The following is a 20,640-nucleotide window of genomic DNA, read 5'->3' as shown; positions in this document are numbered from 1 at the left end:
ACATTTACTCTGCCAACCTTTCCAATATACACAAGTGTGCTTAAAAGTTTTGTACTAACTAAACATATTTGTTCCTATGAATGCTTTAATGGATAAAGGTAGCTGCTACATCCTACATATTAATACAGTAAATGGAGGTGGGCACAGCAAACTTGAGCTGCAGCAGCTTTGGATTCAGCAAATATAATTTCTAGGACCAAGTATTTGGTGGTGTATGTAGCTAAACAGTCAGCATACTGGATCATCATATAAACATACAGCACAAGAGCTGGTAATAGAATCCTACAATGCAGGAGGCCATTTGGCCCATCAAGTCTGCACCAGCTACAATCCCATCCAGGCCCTATCCCCATAATGCCATATATTTACCCTGCTAATCCCTCTGACACTAAGGAGCAATTTAGCATAGCCAATCAACCTAACCCGCACATCTTTGGACTGTGGGAGAAAACTCACAGGCACAGGGAGAATGTACAAATTCCATTCAGTGACCCAAGCCAAGAATTCAACCCGTTTCTCTGGTGCTGAGACAGTAGTGTTAACCACTGTGCCACCCATGTAACCTATCAAGTGAACATTTGCATTTTGTCATTTTCATTTCTGCATTTTGTCTGTAACTTTGTAAATTCCCAATTTTTGAGCCATTCAACTTGGTTTTAAAATTTATGGAATCAGTTTCCACCAACTTTTCAAGTAGTTCTTTGCTTTTATATTCTAAGTGAGCCATTTTTTTAAACCAACTTACCTGATCAGCTTTTAAGGATTTGTACAAATGGACACCAAGGTCTTATTTACACCTTTCAAAAATCAGGCCATTATTTTGTCATCATCTTCCAAAGTGCACCACCCTACCTGCCATACTGAATGTCAATTTTCTGGTTGATTGATCAATAAAGACATGCAACATTTTGACACTTCTATAGCAAACAACTGTTTATTACATGATATTACTGCCACACAGCAGTTACACCATAAAATGAATGAATTCAATTCTTTATATCACTAGTTAAAATCAGGAATCTGGGGGGTTGTGTATATTGAAGTATTAAAATTATGCTTATCGAAAATTTCAGATGTCTGACAGCGACTGCCGTTTCATGAATGACTTCAATCAGGCCTATGATGTCCAATATTTTTATTTATCCATTTTCTTAAAAAGGAAAAAGAATTGACATCAATTTTTGCCAAAATACAGAAAGCTAGCTAAATCCCTATTAAAGCTTGACAATCAAAGTTCCTGTTAACTATTTTGGTTCCATTCAGCTTAGAAAATTGTTAAACAGCAGAAAATGAATCCCAAATAAACTACAATTGGTTACAGATGTTAGTATTCCAATACAGTTACACGAAATACCAATATTTTCTTAATACTAATATGGTTGTGCAAGCAGCATTAGATGATTATATACCAATACCTGACACATTACATGCAATCTGATGAAAGCCGTAACCAGGAGTCAGGGTACAATTTTGAAATATGACCAGCAGGCTTACTTTATGTAACATCTGTATTGAAAACCACTTAGGCACCAAACATTAGTTATATTTCTGAGCCACAAGAACCCATTAAAAAATTGTATGAGTAGAAGCTCTCAAGTAAATTATATTATGCCAAGCAGTTAATATTCTTCACCTTTTTAAAAAATGCTCTTCAGAATTACACTGAACTTATTATATCCAAACCCAGTATAAAATCATACGAAACAAGGCAAAAATTTTGTACATCTTGCTGCATGACATGTTTCTATGATGTTTCTCACTGGTTCCACATATTTTAATATTTTTGTGATGATATTAATGTCCTGGTGCTGACAGGCTCTTGTTCATGAACTGCTTCTTTATGAAGCAAGTCCACCACTAGAAAGACAAAACAAAACAAAATAATTAAGAATATCTGATAATGGCATTCTGTCCAATTTAAAATCACAATTGGAATAGGAACGGGTCAACCAGAGAGTATTTTCTCCCCTGACAAGCCCCATTGAAAATAAATAAATCCAGGCTACATATTTGTCAAGTGTATACAGCTAAAGTCATTATTGCATAGATGAATGACCCTCTTAGAATTTGGACAGAAAAGAGATATGACAAATGAGATAAGGTGGACTAGGTCAGTTTTCTCACCCAAGATGAAACAGCCATCATTTTAAAGTCTAGTTGAGAAATAATTTCTTACATTACAATTAATTTTAATTTTTCATTCCCTAAATTAGTCCTTAAATTGGAATAAGAAAACAGTGATAGTACAGCTCCTTTGTTAATCCACCTGGAACCATTCTTAAAAGTAGAAAAAATTCCCCGATTTCTGGCAGGATTTGCATCCCTCAGCCAACCCAATTTACAGAAAAACTGGAAGGTGAAATCTCAAAACTGATTCCAATTCTAAACACCTAGATATGAGTTTACTTTTTAAAAATTTGAACATGTTTTTAAAAGTTGCAATAGTGATCTTGATAAATTTCCAAAATATTTCAGGCAAGCTTTATTTCTAAGCTTATTAATGCTTCAATTTGAGACTTAGACATCACCAATCACTACTAGTCGTCCCAGGTTCAATCCCAATATTGCAATTAGCTTCAGTTGGATGAGGCATAGGAGCTAAAAAGGACAACAGTCAGAAGGAAGTGCAGACACTTGAGATGACTTCCTAGAAATTGATAGAATCCTTACAGTGGAGAAGGCGGCCATTTAGCCCATCGAGTCTGCACCAACCAGTCTCATGTAGACCCTATCCACTATACACTGGCATTGAGAGGCAGCAGTGTTAACCACTGTGCTGCCCCATTCACATTAGTAACAGACACTTTTGGAAAGAAAAAAAAGTGGAACAGTAACACCACGTACGTTTTTAGAAGCAGATGACAGAAAATGCATATCATAGCTTACGGATTGGATAGAACTGGAGATTTTGGGAACAATGCAGATAACTAATTTTTCTTGCATAATACAAAATAGAAAAGAATACATATTTGCAAAAGTGTTACCATGGGTTTAGGTGGCAGTTATAATGCCCTTTAACCCAAACACAGCTACAGCCAGGAGTTAGAAAACAAAATCGTAAGACCAAAAATAAGTTTGGAAAGTCTCAATCTATTTCCTGCATAAGTATATCCACAGCATGAAAATAACCTTTTTGTTAAAAATGTACAAAACAATAGAAATGCTTACATTGAATGCAGATGGCATAGCTCTTTCAACGGTTAAGTCCCTTGGATAGTGACAGGAAAGAACATTTTACCCTGCATCTTATTAGTCATTCCAATAATGGTACATCATGATTGGTACAAAATACATCAAAAAAATCAATTAAATCTCAGAATTGGGACACTAATAATTGTTTCCAAATTGTTTATGGAAGGCATCAAACTCTCCAAATTAAGTAATATAACATATGGAATAGGAGTAGGAGTAAGCCATTTGGTCCCTTGAGCCTGCACCGCCATTCAATAGGATCACAGCTAATCTGACTGTGGCCTTAACTTCACTTCTCTGCCTGTCCCTATAATCTTTGATTCCCTTGTAGATAAGAAAAAAATTGTCAAACTCAGCCTTGACTATATTCGACCCTTACCGCTCTACAGGAAAGAGATAGAGAATCTGGTGAAATGATGCAATGACAATAATCTCTCCCTCAATGTCAGTAAAACAAAGTCATTAACTTCAGGAAACATAATGGAGGATATGCTCCTGTCTACATCAATAGTGAAATGACAGCTTCAAGTTTCTAGGTTTTCAGATCACTGTCCTGGTCCCTCCACACCGACGCTATAGTTAAGAAAGCTCACCAACACCTCTACTTTCTCAGGAGGCTAAGGAAATTCTGCACGTCCACTACGACTCTCACTAACTTTTACAAATGCACCTTTCCGGATGTATCACAGGTATGGCTCTTGCTCTGACCGAGACTGCAAAAAACTATAAAGGGTTGTGAACGTAGTCCAGTTCAACATGCAAACCAGCCTCCCATTCACAACTGTCTGCACATCCTGCTGCCTCGGAAAAGCAGCCAACATAATTAAGGACCCCACGCACCCCGGGCAAACTCTCTTCCACCTTCTTCCATCAGGAAAAAGATTCAGAAGTCTGAAAACACCAATCAACTCAAAAACAGCTTCTTCTTTGCTCCCATCACTTTTGAATGAACCTACCATATTAAGCTGATCTTTCTCTACACGGTGACTGCAACACTATATTCTGCACCCTCTCCTCCTCTTTGCGCTTTATGAACAGTACATTTGTCTGTATAGCACGGAAGAACCAATACTTTTCACTGTATCCCAATACATGTGACAATAATAAATCAAATCAAAGGTAGCAAATTTCAAAGACTGATACCCTTCTGAGAAGAAATTCCTCATCTCTATCTTAAATCAGAGACCCCTTATTTTGAAACTGTACCCCATAATTGTGGATTCCCCCATCCTCAGCATTTACGTCATGCCCCCTCAGAATCTTTCAACAAGATCATCTCTCATTCTCCCAATTTGCTCATAAGGCAATGCCTTCTCAGGAATCAGCATAGTGAATCTTCTCTGAAGTCTCTCCAATGCAGGTATTCCTCTTTTTAAATAAGGAGACCAAAAACATATGCAGTACCCTACATGTGATCTCACCAAAGCCCTGCAGTTATCGAATTTAACATCAGAAACAGAAATATCTTATACTTTGTAATATTTAGTAAAGAGAAATTATTTTCCCCAAATTTCACAATGGTTCTTTTACACCACTCAAAAATCTCGACTAACACTACTTTCAGAAACAGCTTAGTTTGAGTACGGCATGAATTCAGGAAACAGAAGTCTCGTGTTAAAAATAAACCACAATCACCAGAGAAATCAGTTACCATATCATCGCACACAGTAACTACAAAATAAATATGGTCCAAGAAAAAGTTGAAAACTGGTCAATTTAAATTTTAGTGGAACACAGTAGCTTGATTTAATAAACTATTGTTGCGGGGATGGGGGGTGGCAAGTGGTTACTTTTCAATGGTTAAGGTTTATACATTATTCGTGACAGTACTTGAAAAAAGTAGGTGCTTATAAACTAGTTTGAATTTGGGAAGCAAAGTGATATTATTGGATAGCACCATGATCAAGTTTAAAACTATTTTGCTCTAATATATTGCTTTCCACCACTGGTGGGCATTATAGAATACGGTTTGTCTCAATGGAAATTAAATCACAGATATTCAAATGCAGTTTTAATTGCCTGAACCACCCATTTTGTCTGTGGTACCCTTCTCTCAGGACAGCATGGAGAGATATTTGTCCCAGTAACGGCTGAACAGTACAATATCACTAACAACCCAAATAAGACTCTGCATTATATTAACATAGTAATGTCCAGGCAGGAGAAAACTATTGGTCCATCTCATCCACTCTTATAAACCTCCCAGTTTCCTTCTGGAACCCACTCCAAATCCCTTTTCCTATAGGATCCCATCCAGTCCTTTAAATCTATCATCTGTAGTTAAACTTTTCGTGAAAGCTGTTCATCTTTGTGAGAAGCAACAATCATTTACAACTGCTTACCTTGCTTGGCTTATCAGTCTGTTGATCAAACACCTTTTCACAAAGTCTTAGTCCAGTCTCTTGCCTGATTTGCTGCAAATAAGCTCTCATCATCTCTGAGAAGGTAATCAGAATTCATATGATCATGAATAATAAATTCTCAGGGCATACATTACAAATGATATTCAACAGCCAAATCACAACGTGAAGTACAATAATTAGACGTCTTATACCCGTTCTCACAAAACAACTAAAATTCATAAATTCTTCAAAGATATAAGCAAGAATTTGTTTTATGCAAAAAAGGTCACATGCACATGTATATAACGCACAGATTATGAGCTCACTTATATTTTGTGCTAAGGGGGCTAAAATCTGAGGTAAGATGTCCTTGCTGTAGAGGGAATACAATGAAGGTTTACCAGGCTGAAATTCTGGGATTGCAGATCTGTTGGTTAGGATTGTATTCACTGAGTTGAGAAGAGTGACGGGGGGATCTCATAGAAACTAATTAAATTTTAACAGAGTTAGACAGGGAAGATTCAGAAAGAATGTTCCCGATGGTGGAGAGTCCAGAACTAGGGGTCATAGTTTAGAATAAGGGATAAACCTTTTCGAACTGAGCTGAAGAGGAGTTTCTCCACCCAGTGAGTGATGAATCTGTGGAATTTACTACCACAAAAGTAGTTGAGACCAAAACAGTGTGTGATTTCAAGGAAAAATTAGATACAGTTCTTAGGGCTAAAAGGGACTCAGGATATTGAATTTGTTGATCAGCCATTTATCAGAACAAATGGCAGAACAGGCTTGAAGAGCCAAAAATGGCCTACTTTTGCTTCTAGTTTCTACGTTTGTATGTAGTAGCACACTGAACTATCACCATTGTGTACCATGGAGTGGAGAAACATGATTTAATTTTCCCCAAAGTGCCTAGCACCCAACCTTAGACACACAGCGGCACAGTCATAGTGAACAGATAAGCTTCCCCAAAGAACAGAAAAATTACAAGACTTGTGACAAATTCCACTCCTACATCTCACTGGCCAGCTTTACAGCCATTTCTAGAAACAGAGGGGGCACTTTTTTCTCAGAAATAGTGCACCACTTGAAATGACTAAGCACATGAATTAATAAATTTAAGGAAGATTCTCAGCCTCAAACAAAAAATAAACTTTAATTTCAATGCCTTAAATATTTTGAAATCATGTGGAATTAAGCTTAATTAACATAAAAAAAATGTGTGACTGAGGCACGATGAGGCATTATGCAAATTGCTTTTTTAAAATCAAAAATAGGTAGTTGAAATACTCTAACTAAATATGTATGTTTCTCTATCCATTCATAGTTAACTTTATTAATTCTAATAATGCTGCTTCAACATACCATCTTCCTGCTTGTGTCCAGGCTTTGCATACATGGCATTGAGGGGAAAGCCTGGCTCTCCAGGAATGGGAAAGTTAGTTATCCCCAAAGTGTACATTTCCTTCTCTCCTTGATTTTTGGAGTTGCACTGTGTAAAATAAAAACAACCAAAATGAAAAAAGTTCACTCATATCCCAAAATAATGCTGAAGCATGCAAAGGGTGAAGTGAATGCCATTTTATGAAATAAAACTTTGGATAGCTCACAACTCACCATATGCAAAACAACAATAGCATTATCACTGCTAATGAGTTCCTGGGTTTCTTTTGTTTTTCTACTACATGTGTAATAACTTTTCGTGCAAATGCCTAGTGCAACAGAAACAGTCTAACCATCATTCCGCCTGAGTGATATTACTTCCTTGTTCCAACTATGAAGCAAATTATTCAGATCACACATCTGTTGAGTGGAACTGGCTGAAGTGGCACAACAATCCTGGGGCTACTCTGCCTGCCAGCTTTCATAGCTGACAAAAGCAAGGCAAGAAAGAGTTACCAGCATTTTCCCTACCTTTTGTAACTTCTTGAGGCATTCAGTGATATAGAGGGTGATATAAATCAAGGTTCTGTCAGCTTCATTCTGTACAAAAAAAGATGTTGGTCAGATGTACAGCATTAAAATGTTGAAACACAGGAACCAGAGCTGGCCATTCAGCCCCATGAACTTGTTCCATTGTTCAATAAAATCACGTTTAACTCCATCTAAACGTCATATTTACGAAATTCTTAATGCCCTGTCTAACAAAAATAATCAACTCTAATATTGATATTTTCAATGGCACTAGCATCAACAGTACCAAAATAATCTCTCAATTATATTCTGCAATGCAGCATTCTCTTCAATGCATACTACATATGACACATTAACCTTTTTTTAAACATTCTTAAAAATTGACAAAAGTCAAAAAACCAAAAATTTACCTTTATTTCATAGTTTTTGAAAAAAACATTTGCTTTAAAGTAGTAGATTGCTTCATCAATGACATCAGAGTCTTTAGCTGAAAGAGATAATCAAATCATATACTTAAATCCTGAAAGCATAGTAATGAATTAACACTCTAATTTTGTCCTCCCCAATCAGGAGATATCACTTGACCAAGTCAGGAAGGCAGTTCAATTGCCAATCCGCTCTCTCTTCCAGAGGCAAGAGAGTTTCAATGAAAAAAGCTTGTCCTCTTGGAGAATTCTCAGTTTGAGGAGATCACATGAAACTACAAATTATCTCCGCAGCTGAACTGGTCCTGCTGAGCTGATACTTTTCTTGTGCTACAAACTGCTCAATTTTAGTGAATATTAATATTTAATTGAGAATATGATGTGACATCCAGAGGCTGACAACCTTGGTTGCCCACCAGACAGATGGTGCAAAAACAGGACCCCCTTAAGCTACTGTCACCTCAGGCATTACAACCACTATCTTCCCAGTGATACTAGAAAATATAATTGCACTTTCCCTAACCACTCCTTTGTTCTCTCAAGTTCTCTTTAGGGAGGGAAGGAAGGAAGCTAGGTAACAAAAGTTATCAGGGGTAGGTGGGAATGTAGAGTTGAGGCTGCACAGAAAGATCAGCCATGATCTTATTAAATGGCAGAGCATTCCTATTTTATATGCAAGCAATCTACATCTAGACCTCTGCTAACAGCATTCTTGAACATAATTCTGGACCAAAAGGTGACTTGTTTTACAATTTATCAAAAATATTACAAATTTTTGATAGCCACAGCTCTTAAGAGAATGCAGCTAAGATTTATTCTGTTGGAGGGCTATGTGTTGTACTAAAGTTGATGAATAATAATTTGTATTATATTCAACATACTAGCCTCATGATAATTAGGACAACAATTGTGGGTAACTATTTCTGATAAGCAAATGATTTTACAACTCATCCGCTTCATCCTGGACCACAATGTCTTCACCTTTAACAACCAGCTTTCATCCAGACACATGGAACAGCCATGGGGACCAAATTCGTACCTCAATATGCCAATATCTTCATGCAAAGGTTCGACCAAGACTTCTTTACTGCACAGGACCTTCAGACGATGCTACACACTAGATACATAGATGACGTTTTCTTCCTTTAGACTCATGGTGAACAATCACTGAAACAACTATATGATGACCAGTTCCATCCCACCATGGTTACATTCTTGGACACACACATCTCCATTAAGGATGGTCACCTCAGCACCTCGCTGTACTGCAAGCCCAAGGCTAACCTCACAATGCTCCACTTCTACAGCTTCCACCCTAAACACGTTAAAGAAGCATCCCCTACAGACAAGCATTCCGAATACAAAGGGTCTGCTCAGATGAGGAGGATTGTAACAGACACCTCCAGATGCTGAAAGATGCCTTCATAAGAACAGGATATGACGCTTGACTCATTGATTGACTGTTCCAACGTGCCACAGCCAAAAACCACAGACCTCCTCAGAAGACAAAGACGGGACACGGTGGACAGGGTACCCTTCGTCGTCTCGTACTTCCCCAGAGCAGAGAGGCTACGACATCTTCTCCGGAGCCTTCAACATGAAGACGAACATCTCACCAAGACCATCCCCACACCCCCACTTCTTGCCTTCAAACAACCGCACAACCTCAAACAGACCACTGTCCACAGCAAACTACCCAGCCTTCAGGAGAATAGTGACCACAAAACCACACAACCCTGCCACAGCAACCTCTAAGACATGCTGGATTATCGCCACGGATGCCATCATCTCATGTGATAACACCATCCACCAGCTACATGGTACATACTCTTGCAACTTGGCCAACATTATCTACCTGATACACGGCAGGAAAGGATATCCCGAGGCTTGGTACATTGGGGAGACCACGCAGACGCTATGACAACGGATGAATGAACACTGCTCAACAATCACCAGGCAAGACTGTTCTCTTCCTGTTGGGGAACACTTCAGCGGTCACGAGCATTCAGCCTCTGATCTTCGGGTAAGCATTCTCCAAGGCAACCTTCACAACACACAACAGCGCACAGTCGCTGAGCAGAGACTGATAGCCAAGTTCCGCACACGAGGACAGCCTCAACCGGGATCTTGGGTTCATGTCACACTATCTGTAACCCCCACAACTTGCCTGGACTTGCAAAATCTCACTAACTTCCCTGTCTGGAAACAATACACATCCTTTTAACCTGTGCTTAATGCTCTCTCCACTCACACTGTCTTACCTTTAAGACTTGATTAGCTGTAAAGACTCACATTCCAACCATTATTCATATAAATTGAGCTTCTGTCTTTGTGCCCTGCTTGTGATCAGAACTCCCACCCAGCCTGTTCCGAACGTTTGTGGTGTTTGTTACAAATAAACCTGTTGGACTTTATGCTGGTGTTGTGAGACTTCTTTTCTGTTTTTACCCCAGTCCAACGCTGGCATCTCCACATCAAGCAAATGATGGACACTGCTATTGGGCACAGGATCTTTTAGTCACACAGTACAGACACTAACTTTTCTTTGTATTTGTTGTTTAAAAAAAAACATAAAAGAAACAGTGTGATGATTTTTGAGAATCCCTCATCTCAGTTACTGAATGGTGGTAGTTACAATAAATATACCCACAAAGTACATTTCCTCGTATTGTGTGGAAGATGTTTTATGCATTTGACTAAATTAGCGTCACAGTAGCTACTCCTGTGCCTAGTCAGTAATTCCTATCAGTGACAACACTACTCTAGAGAGTCATGCCAGGTTGTAAACTAATGCACTTTACTCAACTCCGAAGCATCAAGATTTTCTTGAAAAATCATTCTATAACTGTTAACATAGAAACATAGAAGATAGGAGCAGGAGAAGGCCATTCAACCCTTTGAGCCTGTTCAACCATTCATCACGATCATGGCTGATCTTCCAATTCAATAGCCTAATCCTGCTTTCTCCCCATATCCTCTGATCCTGTTCGCTTCATCTAGTTGTCTCGAATACATTTTGGCATCAACTACTTCCTGTGGTAATGAATTCCACAGGCTCACCACTCTTCGGGTCAAGAAATGTCTCTTCATAGCCGTCCTAGATGCTCTACCCTGTATCCTCAGATTGTGGCCCTGGTTCTGGACACACCAACATCAGAAACATCCTTCCTGCATCTACCCTGTCTATTCCTACTAGGATTTTTAACGTTTCTATGAGATTCCCCCTCATTCATCTGAACTCCAGTGAAAACAATCCCAACCTAGTCAAGCTCTCCTCATACATCAATCCTGCCATCCCTGGAATCAGCCTAGTAAACCTTTGCTGCACTCCCTCACGAGCAAGAACATCCTTCCTCAGAAAAGGAGACCAAAATGGCACAAAAGTTTAAACGACAAAATTAATCTCTATGTTGCACAACAGTATAAACAGGTACCAGTATTGCATAGCTTTGTGAAAAATAAATCTTAAAACTTACTTTCTTTGGGAGCTGGTCCTTTAAATTGAGTTTTAAGTGGCAATAATGCCATGTTTCCAATCAGTTTGACATCACTGTCCATAAGGGTGGAATGATAAGCCTAAGAGAGAAATAAAGCATTATTAGAAATGCTCTTCCTTTTTATTGTTCGGTCTGTACTGAAGTGTTCATGTTAAAAAAATTTCACAAATTAAGACTTTCTTCTTTGTAAATGAATTGTGAGAACTTCTGACCACAACTTCCAGTAAAATGGTTGCAGGGTGTTCAGCAATAGTTGTCATTAGACTACATTTCAGAGTTCAAATCATTCATTTTAATTAGATTAAACGTGGCTATCTATATAACTCCCCCATGCATTCATTTTTGAGGGTTTAAAAGTTATTTTAAAACCTAATCTTGTGTAGGCCTAATTGGCCTACTTCCTGATTTCTCACATCCCAATCTATCATTAATTTTTCAGTTCGTTGCCACAAAATAACATCGACTCAGCAAGATTTAAAAATCCGCTACAATACCTAAAAGGTAAAGGTGAAGCAATCATGAGAAAATCTTACCGGCATTTTAGAGACGGTAACGGTGCGAGCTCTCAGGATAAACCGACTCGATCAGTCTCAGCGCTTCCGCCTGTCCCACCCTGTCAGCGCCGGAGGGGAGCGACGCAAGAGGCGGGGCCGCGTCCTGTCACGTGGCAACGTGGTGTGAGGCGGGGCCGCGTCCTGTCACGTGGCAACGTGGACTGAGGCGGGGCCGCGTCCTTTCACGTGGGCACGTGGAGTGCTGCGACTAAGGGGCGGGGGCACGTTCTGTGTCACGTGGGCAGCGTGGCGTTTAAGAGGCCGAGCCGCGTTCTGCATCACGTGGGCAGCCTGGCGGCTAAGGGGTGGGGCCGCTTTCTATGTCACGTGGTGCAGCGTTGAGTTCTGTGTCTAAGGGGCGGGATCGCATTCTACGTCTTGAGGGGGCGAGGTCAGGTGCTGTGTCACGTCGGTGAGACACAGAGCGGCGTCCTGAAGGTCCTACGTCACCGTGAGCGGGGTCAGGCTCTGCGTCGTGAGGCGGAGCCAAGGTGTGTTACGTAATTGGCCGTCCCAGATGACAGAACGTAACTGAGCCGGAGCCAAGGCTGCATTCGGCGCGAAATTAACTCCTCTCTTGTAGGATTAACGTGATGAGGGTGTCGTTGGCTGGGCCCAGCATTTATTGCCTATCCCTAACTCTCCATTTCAGAGGGCATTTGAGAGTAGGCTACATTACTATGGCTCTGGAGTCATATATTAGGCCAGACTGGGTAAAGGACGTTTGTGAACCAGATGGGGTTCTTCAACAATTGACAAGGGTTTCATGGTCACCATGTGGCCTTTAATTTCCAATTCTCTTAATTCACATTTCTGCCATGGTGAAATTTGAACCCAGGTCCCCAGAGGATTATCCTGGATCTTTGGATTGCTAGTCCAGTGACTATGTTACTAAGCCACCACCTCGTCTAAGGTCAATTCTGGCCTTGGGCGACTGTGTGGAGTTTGCACGTACTCCCCATGTCTGCACAGATTTCTTCTGGGTGCTCCAGTTTCTTCTCGTGCTCCAAAGAGATCCAGGTTAGGTGGATTGGCTATGGTAAATTGCCTCTTAAGTGTCCCAAGATGCATAAATTAGACAGATTAACTATCATAAATCTGTGGGGTTCAGGGGACAGGGCAGGGACCTGGATAAGATGCTGTTCTGGAGAATTGGTACAGATGCAACGGGCTGAATGGCCCTCACACTGTAGAAATTTTACAGTCCAATTCTGGGCACCACATTTTGGAGAGGCACAGGAGACTGTGGTTAGCACTGCTGTTTCAAAGCACCAGGGACCTGGATTTGATTCCTGACATGGGTCACTGTGTAGAGTTTGCAGGTTTTCCCCATGTCTGCATGGGTTCCCTGTGGATGTTTCAGTTTCCTCCCACACACTGACCCAAACAGGTGCCAGATTGTGGCCTCGTGGGGAATTTCACAGTAACTTCATTGCTGTGTTAACATAAGCCTTATTAATGACTAATAAATACACTTTAAAAGAGTTAGCTGAATGGTTCTGGGAATGAGAAACTTCAGCTACCTGGATGGGACTGGATAAGCTGGTATTGTCCTCCTTGGAGAATAGATGATTGCAAGGGTATTTACCAAGGTATTCAAAATAGTGAGGAAGCATGACAGTGTAGATAAGAAGAAATGGTTCCCACCGATGGGAAGGTTAAGAACCAAAGGATGATGACTTAAGGTGATGGTTTAAGAGCTAACATGAGAAAAATGATTAGCGGTTAGGATTTCAAATACACTACCTGAGAGTGTGGTCTCTCAGTAAGGTCAATTCAAATTTCAGAAGAGATTTGGATAATTATCTGAAGAGACATCTTGTCTGAAGGCTGTGGCAAAAAGGTGGGGGGAGTAAGATTAGCTGAGTTGCTTTGGCAGAAAGCAGGCACAGATACAGTGGGATGAAAGGTCTGCTTTGTCCTGTGACCATTCTATGATTCATAAAATCATAGGAAATGGGAATAAGCCATACAATCCTGCAAACTGCACCAATATTCTTTAAGGTCACAGCTAATCTAAATTGCAGCCTTAGTCCATGTTCCTGCCTGTCCCCAGAACTCTCAAGTCCCTTGAGGATCCAAAATCTGTTTAACTCGGCCTTGAATATATTTTTTATTCATTCATGAGATGCAGGCATAGTTGGTAAGGCCAGCATTTATTGCCATTCTCTAATTGCCCTTGAGAAGGTGGTGGTGATGAGCTGCCTTCTTGAACTGCTGCAGTCCATGTGATATGAATACTAATCAGGTCTTGTTGTATTTGGATATGGACTGTTTCAGTATCTGAGTTGTTGCAAATAGTGGTGAACATCTGACTTCTCACCTTATAATGAAGGGAAGATAATTAATGAAGGGAAGATAATTAATGAAGCAGCTGAAAATGGGTTGGGTGCAGGACACTACTTTGAGGATCTCCAGCTGTGATGTCCTGATTGACTTCTTAACAACTACAATTATCTTCCTTTGTGCCAATTAGGACTCCTACCTCCCCCCCTACAATTCCCATTGACAATGTTTTGCTAGGCCTTCTTGATCCCACACCAGTCAAATGCCACCTTGACGTCAATGGCAGTTACTCACATCTCACCTCTGCAGTTCAGCTCTTTTGTGCATGTTTGAACCAAGGCTGTAATGAGGTTAGCAGCTGAGTGACCCTTGTGGAACCAAACTGAGCATCAGTGAGCAGGTTATTGCTAAGCAAATGCTGCCTGAAAGCCCTGTTAACATCCCCTTCTATCACTTTACTGATAATCAAGATTAGACTGATAGGCCAGTAGTTGACCAGGTTGTATTTGTCCTGTTTTTTACGATAGGACATATCTGCAAAATTTTGCTGGATGTCAGTGTTGTAGCTATACTGGAACAGCTTGGCTAACATGCGGCAAGTTTTGAAGCACTTCTTCAGTACCGTTGCTGAAATTTTGTCAGGAACTACACTCTTTGCAATATCAAGTGCCTCCAGCCATTTCTTGATATATACATGGAGTGAATTGAAGTTTGGCATCTACAAAAGAGGGAAGATAATGAAGCAGCTGAAAACAGGTTGGCAAGTAACATACTAAGTGATGTTGCAGCCTTTATAGCATATCTTATCATTGCCCAATTTTACTTTCTGATCCTATTGCACCCTTGTATTATAGAGTGAAAAGGAAACACAAGGGGCACCCAGTTGTGTTGATGTCTCATGGCAAACACAGGAAGACTGATCAGGCCCCCCCAAATGCACACTATTAGTGTAAAACACTAACAATTAGCATGAATGCCTATAGAAAATAGTTACTTGTACTGAAAGGATGCTCGCATCCATGGAACCAAAGCAAGAAATGTATGTAACTGCGATGTGGGTTCTCATTATTTCAAAATGTATAACATTTTAATTCTGTTATACTGTAGGTTACAGGGACAGGAGCGAGGGTAATATCCTTTCAACATTGTCAGCTTTAATAAAATTTCATTATACTCAATATCTTTCTTGTCATTTGGATCCATAAGAATATTCAATGAGATTTTTTTCCACCCACACAGGTTTCAAGCAAATGGGGAAGCAATACATACTACAAACGTGGAAAATTGCTCATCATTATACAGTCTTAGGATTGCGGAGCCTGGCATCAATCAGTACCATCGGTTATTCTTAATGAGTAAAGATCAAAGAAAAATACACTACCAGGAACAGGCCCCTCGAACCTCCAAGCCTGTCCCGATCATGATGCCCTAACCAAACTCATAAAAAAACCTTCTGCACTTCTCAATATCTCTCTATTCCCTCCCTATTCATGTACCCATCCAGATATCTCTTCAATATTGCTATTGTGCCTGCTTCCATCACCACCTCTGGCAGCACATAACAGACACCCACCAATCTGTATGTGAAAAACTTCCCCTGCACATCTCCCTTAAACTTTCCCTCTCTCACCTTGAACCTGTGCCCCCTTGTAATTGACACTTCCACCTTTGAAAAAAACCTCTGACTATCCACCTTTGAAGAAAATCTCTGACTATCCACCTTGTCCATACCCCTCAATTTTGTAGACCTCTGTCAGGTCTCCCCTCAGTCACCGTCTTTCCAGTGAAAACAATCCTAGTTCGTTCCTCATAGCCAATACCATTGAGACCAGGCAACATCCTGGTGAACTACTTTTGCTCTTTCTCCAAAACTTCCACTTCTGTCTGGTGTGTGGTGACCAGAACTGCATGCAATACTCCAAATGCTGCCTAACCAAGATTTTATATAGCTGCAACATGATTTCCCAAGTCTTGTACTCAATGCTGCTGAAGGCAAACATGCCATATGCCTTCTTATTCACCTGTGTTACCACTTTTAGGGAACTGTGGACCTGCACACCTGCACACCCTGATCCCTCTGGATGTTAATGTTCCTAAGGGTTCTGCCATTTACAATATAACTCACACCTAAATTTGATCCTCCAAAATAACAGCAAAAGAATTTCACAAGTGTCTCAGCTTTATGAATGCATTCTTCTCTTGAAGGACAGCAACTTATGACTGAGGGTCCAAGACAGCACCCTGTAAGTGTGGAGCCAGCAACTTGAGGCTTGTATATACACACAAGCACATCTATTACCTGCTCCATCCTGTGTAGAGACATGTTATTGTATAATGTTATATGATATTAAAATCAGATTTAAGTATATTTAAACAAAGTTAGGATTTATTAAATCTATAATTTGTAATAAATACAATATAATATTCCAAATAATAACATTTCAAATTAACATTTATTTTGGATCTCAAAGTAAATTAAAAACTAAATGTTAACATGCATATCTGTCAATTAAATGCCCTATTTGAATATCTTAGAATGGAGAATTGTTGATAAATATTGCAAACGTCGTCTTAATTCTTAATAACAAGGTTTTGTGATACTTTTTGGTCTGTTTGGGAACTTGCCATTCCATTCAATTTACCTCTAACACTTCCCCTTTCCTATTATACTTTCCTCATGCATTCACGTTTTCCCCAAGCTTGGGTATAATGTTGCAGTCAAGCAGTCCTCTGATTAATTGTAGCCTCCTTGAGAAGTTGAACAAAACTGAATTGCATAAAATACATTTGCATCATTTTGAGCTATTAGCTAAAAGATTGTTCCCTCAGCCACTCCAGATATATTCACAGTAGTAATGTTTACTCAAATTGACTGAAACACAATTTTTTCAAATGGGTTTTAAAAGTATGCTTCATTAACTGCATGGTATTAACTCCAAGCAGGTAGACTTGTTTTGAGGAAAAAGGGTAGAGGGGGGCAGCGAGAGAAAATGGAATAATCATGAGCCACATATCTGTTAACATTCAACTGTCAGACCACCTCCCTTCCTGATTCACGACAATATATTTTGAGAAAGTACTGGAACAGATTTTTTTGACATTTAGTATAGATAATCAGCCCAACTATACAGACAGAAACAGAGGCTTTTAATTTCTAGATCAATCTTTCAAGTCCTCTGAAGAACTGATGAACATAAGAACATAAGAAATAGGAGCAGGAGTAGGCCATCTGGCCCTTCGAGCCTGCCCCGCCATTCAATAAGATCATGGCTGATCTGTCGTGGCTCAGTTCCACTTTCCCGCCCTCTCCCCATAACCCTTAATCCCCTCTCTTATCAAAAACCCATCAACCCGCTTCTTAAAAATATTTAGCGAGGCAGCCTCCACCACTTCAACGGGCAGAGAATTCCAGAGATTCACCACCCTTTGAGTGAAGAAGTTACTCCTCAACTCCGTTCTGAACCGCCCCCCCTTTATCTTGAGGCTGTGCCCCCTAGTCCTACTGTCTTTTTTGAGCGGGAAGAGTCTTTCCACCTCTATCCTATCCATCCCATTCATCATCTTATACGTCTCAATGAGATCTCCCCTCATTCTTCTAAACTCTAACGAGTACAAGCCTAGTTTATTCAGCCTCTCCTCATAGCTCAACCCCCTCAACTCCGGTATCAGCCTAGTAAACCTCCTCTGCACTCCCTCCAAGGCCAAAATATCCTTGCGCAGGTGCGGCGCCCAAAACTGCACACAGTACTCCAGCTGCGGCCTCACCAATGCCCTATACAGCTGCAGCAAGACCTCCCTACTTTTATATTCAATCCCCCTCGCTATGAAGGCCAGCATCCCATTCGCCTTCCTGACCACCTGCTGCACCTGCAGGCTGGGTTTTTGCGACTCATGCACAAGGACCCCGAGGTCCCTCTGCACCGTCGCCTGCTGCAGTTTTTCGCCCCGTAAGTAATAGTCCTTCCTACCATTCTTCCTACCAAAGTGGACCACCTCACACTTGCCAACATTAAATTCCATTTGCCATTTCCTGGCCCATTCGCCCAGCCTGTCTAGATCCTTCTGCAGACTCTCCACACCCTCCGCACAATTTGCCTTTCCCCCAATCTTGGTGTCATCAGCAAATTTCGACACCCTACACTCGGTTCCCTCCTCCAGATCATCTATATAAATGGTAAATAGCTGAGGCCCCAGCACCGACCCCTGGGGCACCCCACTAGTCACCAACCGCCAATCCGAATAGAACCCATTGACCCCCACTCTCTGCCTCCTATTTGACAACCAATCCTCTATCCACGCTAACACCCTACCCCCAACTCCATGTCCTCTGACCTTCTGCAGTAACCTCTTGTGAGGTACCTTATCAAACGCCTTCTGAAAATCCAGAAAGACCACATCCACCGGCTCTCCTCTATCCACCGCCCTAGACACATCCTCATAGAACTCCAGTAAATTTGTCAGACACGACTTCCCTTTAATGAAACCGTGTTGCGTCTGCCCTATCAAGCAATTCCCTTCAAGATGCCTCGCAATTTCCTCCTTAATGACGGATTCTAACATTTTACCTACCACAGACGTTAAACTAACCGGCCTGTAATTCCCCGCCTTTTGCCTGGCACCCTTCTTAAACAACGGCGTAACATTAGCCGTTTTCCAATCCTCCGGCACTTCCCCGGAATCCAGCGACGTCTGGAAAATAACCACCAAGGCATCCACTATCACCTCCGCCATTTCTTTCAGAACCCTCGGATGCATTCCATCCGGTCCTGGGGACTTGTCCACAATCAGCCCCTCCAGTCTGTCGCGCACCACCTCTCTAGTAACAGTAATGTCATTAAGACCCTCCAGTCCTACCACCTTTCCATCGCTAACACCCGGCAAATTATTCACGTCCTCCTCCGTGAAGACAGAAACAAAAAAGTTATTCAAGACCTTAGCCATATCCCCATCCCCTACCACTAGGTCCCCTTTCTCATCCGCTAAGGGACCAACGTTCACCCTAGCCAGCCTCTTCCTTTTTATATATTTATAAAAACTCTTGCTATCCTTTTTTATATTAAGCGCTAGCCCAGCTTCATAGCTTCTTCTACCCTCCTTTATCAACTTCTTTGTCAATCTTTGTTGACATTTAAACCTTTCCCAATCCTCTTCTCGCCCACTGCTCTTAGCTACTCTAAATTCCTCCGCTTTTAATTTAACACTTTCCTTCACCTCCTTCGTTATCCACGGCTTATTACCTCTCTTCCTACTGTCCTTTTTAACCATCGGAATAAATTTCTGCTGAGCACCAAGAAAGATCTCCTTAAAGATCCTCCACTGCTCCTCAGCAGACCTACCTTCCAACGCGCTCCCCCAGTCCACATTCGCCAATTCTTCTCTCATCCTACCATACTCCCCTCTATTCAAACAAAGGACGCGTGTCCGGGAACCCACTTTCTCCTCCTCCATCTGCAACAGAAACTCCACCATACAATGATCACTCTCTCCAAGAGGATCCTTCACCTCAAGGTCCCTAATTCTAAAACCAAGCTCTTTTACTTTCTCATTTTTCCTGCATTAAGAGTACACGTCACAATAAGACCTCATGACAAAGTAGTTCCTGAACCATCTGAAAACAGTCTATTAACATAAACTGCTTTCTTAAAAAAACTCCAAAGCTACTTTCCTCAAACAAGTTTCCTGACTTAACTGATCTTGAATCTCCTGAATACTGGCTTAACTATTATCTTTCATTACTGTAGTTAATAAATGCATCAACCTACATTTATTACATTAGTCACCAAGATTAAACTTTAATCATCTCTGGTTGATGTCATTTTAGTCACTTACTTTTCATCGTATAAGCATTTCTTATATATATAGCAGCCACACACAAAGGAGACTAACCATATGCTGCTTTCTTCTTATTGAAGTTCAAAGCCATCTGTCTATATTGGAAAGCTTCATGACAATGTATTGCAAATTATGGTTATGAAAAGACTAATACTTGAACAAATGATCTCCAAGTGGCAGTGTGTTTTTTTATAGCCAGAAACGTTAAGCATTAGATTTTCACATCGGTAAGGTTTGAGATATAAATACTTGCGTTTTGATAAAAAGGCAATTTTGAAAAAGACTTCCCCTTTCTATCTTTCCCAGTTATTGTCTGTCATCTCTGTACTCACTGGTAAAGAAAGCATTTTTAGTTCACCGAACCCTCGTCAATCCAGCACACACCTATGTAAAGAAAACTTTACCAGGATTATTTTCCACAAGCTAGCGAAGATTAAGACAACTTTGTAGATGCCCATCTTAGTCAGGCTGAAATTTGAGTCTCACTTTATTTAATTACTACTATATAAACACTGCAAAACTTCCAATTTGGCCGGTACCAAAGAAAGAAATTAATTCTATGTTTTCACGGTTAAAACAGAAATGACCTCACCCCTACTGA

At 40.6% G+C, this 20,640-nt stretch overlaps 1 protein-coding gene across 1 annotated transcript; it reads right to left on the bottom strand.

Annotated features, from left to right (window-relative positions):
• Window positions 1-1,120: 1,120 nt before the first annotated feature.
• On the bottom strand, window positions 1,121-12,034 carry arpc3 (actin related protein 2/3 complex, subunit 3). The gene is made up of 7 exons (XM_080208280.1): window positions 11,901-12,034; window positions 11,347-11,446; window positions 7,856-7,932; window positions 7,446-7,514; window positions 6,897-7,023; window positions 5,535-5,629; window positions 1,121-1,857 (listed from the first exon to the last, which is right to left on the bottom strand). The coding sequence occupies exons 1-7, from the start codon at window positions 11,904-11,906 to the stop codon at window positions 1,795-1,797; spliced, it is 537 nt and encodes a 178-aa protein (XP_080064406.1). The 5' UTR covers window positions 11,907-12,034; the 3' UTR covers window positions 1,121-1,794.
• Between the last annotated feature and the right edge of the window lie 8,606 nt (window positions 12,035-20,640).

The sequence above is a fragment of the Carcharhinus amblyrhynchos genome, chromosome 20 (assembly GCF_965287045.1).
Source record: "Carcharhinus amblyrhynchos chromosome 20, sCarAmb.v2.hapA, whole genome shotgun sequence".
NCBI classification, from domain to species: Eukaryota; Metazoa; Chordata; class Chondrichthyes; order Carcharhiniformes; family Carcharhinidae; genus Carcharhinus; species Carcharhinus amblyrhynchos.
The sequence above is the reverse complement of the archived record's forward strand: the minus strand, read 5'-3'. Positions and strand labels throughout refer to the sequence as shown.

What these genes read in the sequence shown, in the direction of transcription:
- arpc3 (XM_080208280.1), bottom strand. An exon ending in GCCTCAAGAAGTTACAAAAG is followed by an intron (nt 7,024 to 7,445) that starts GTAGGGAAAATG and finishes TATTTTACACAG; the next exon opens with TGCAACTCCAAAAATCAAGG. An exon ending in AGACTGATAAGCCAAGCAAG is followed by an intron (nt 1,858 to 5,534) that starts GTAAGCAGTTGT and finishes TTGTCTTTCTAG; the next exon opens with TGGTGGACTTGCTTCATAAA.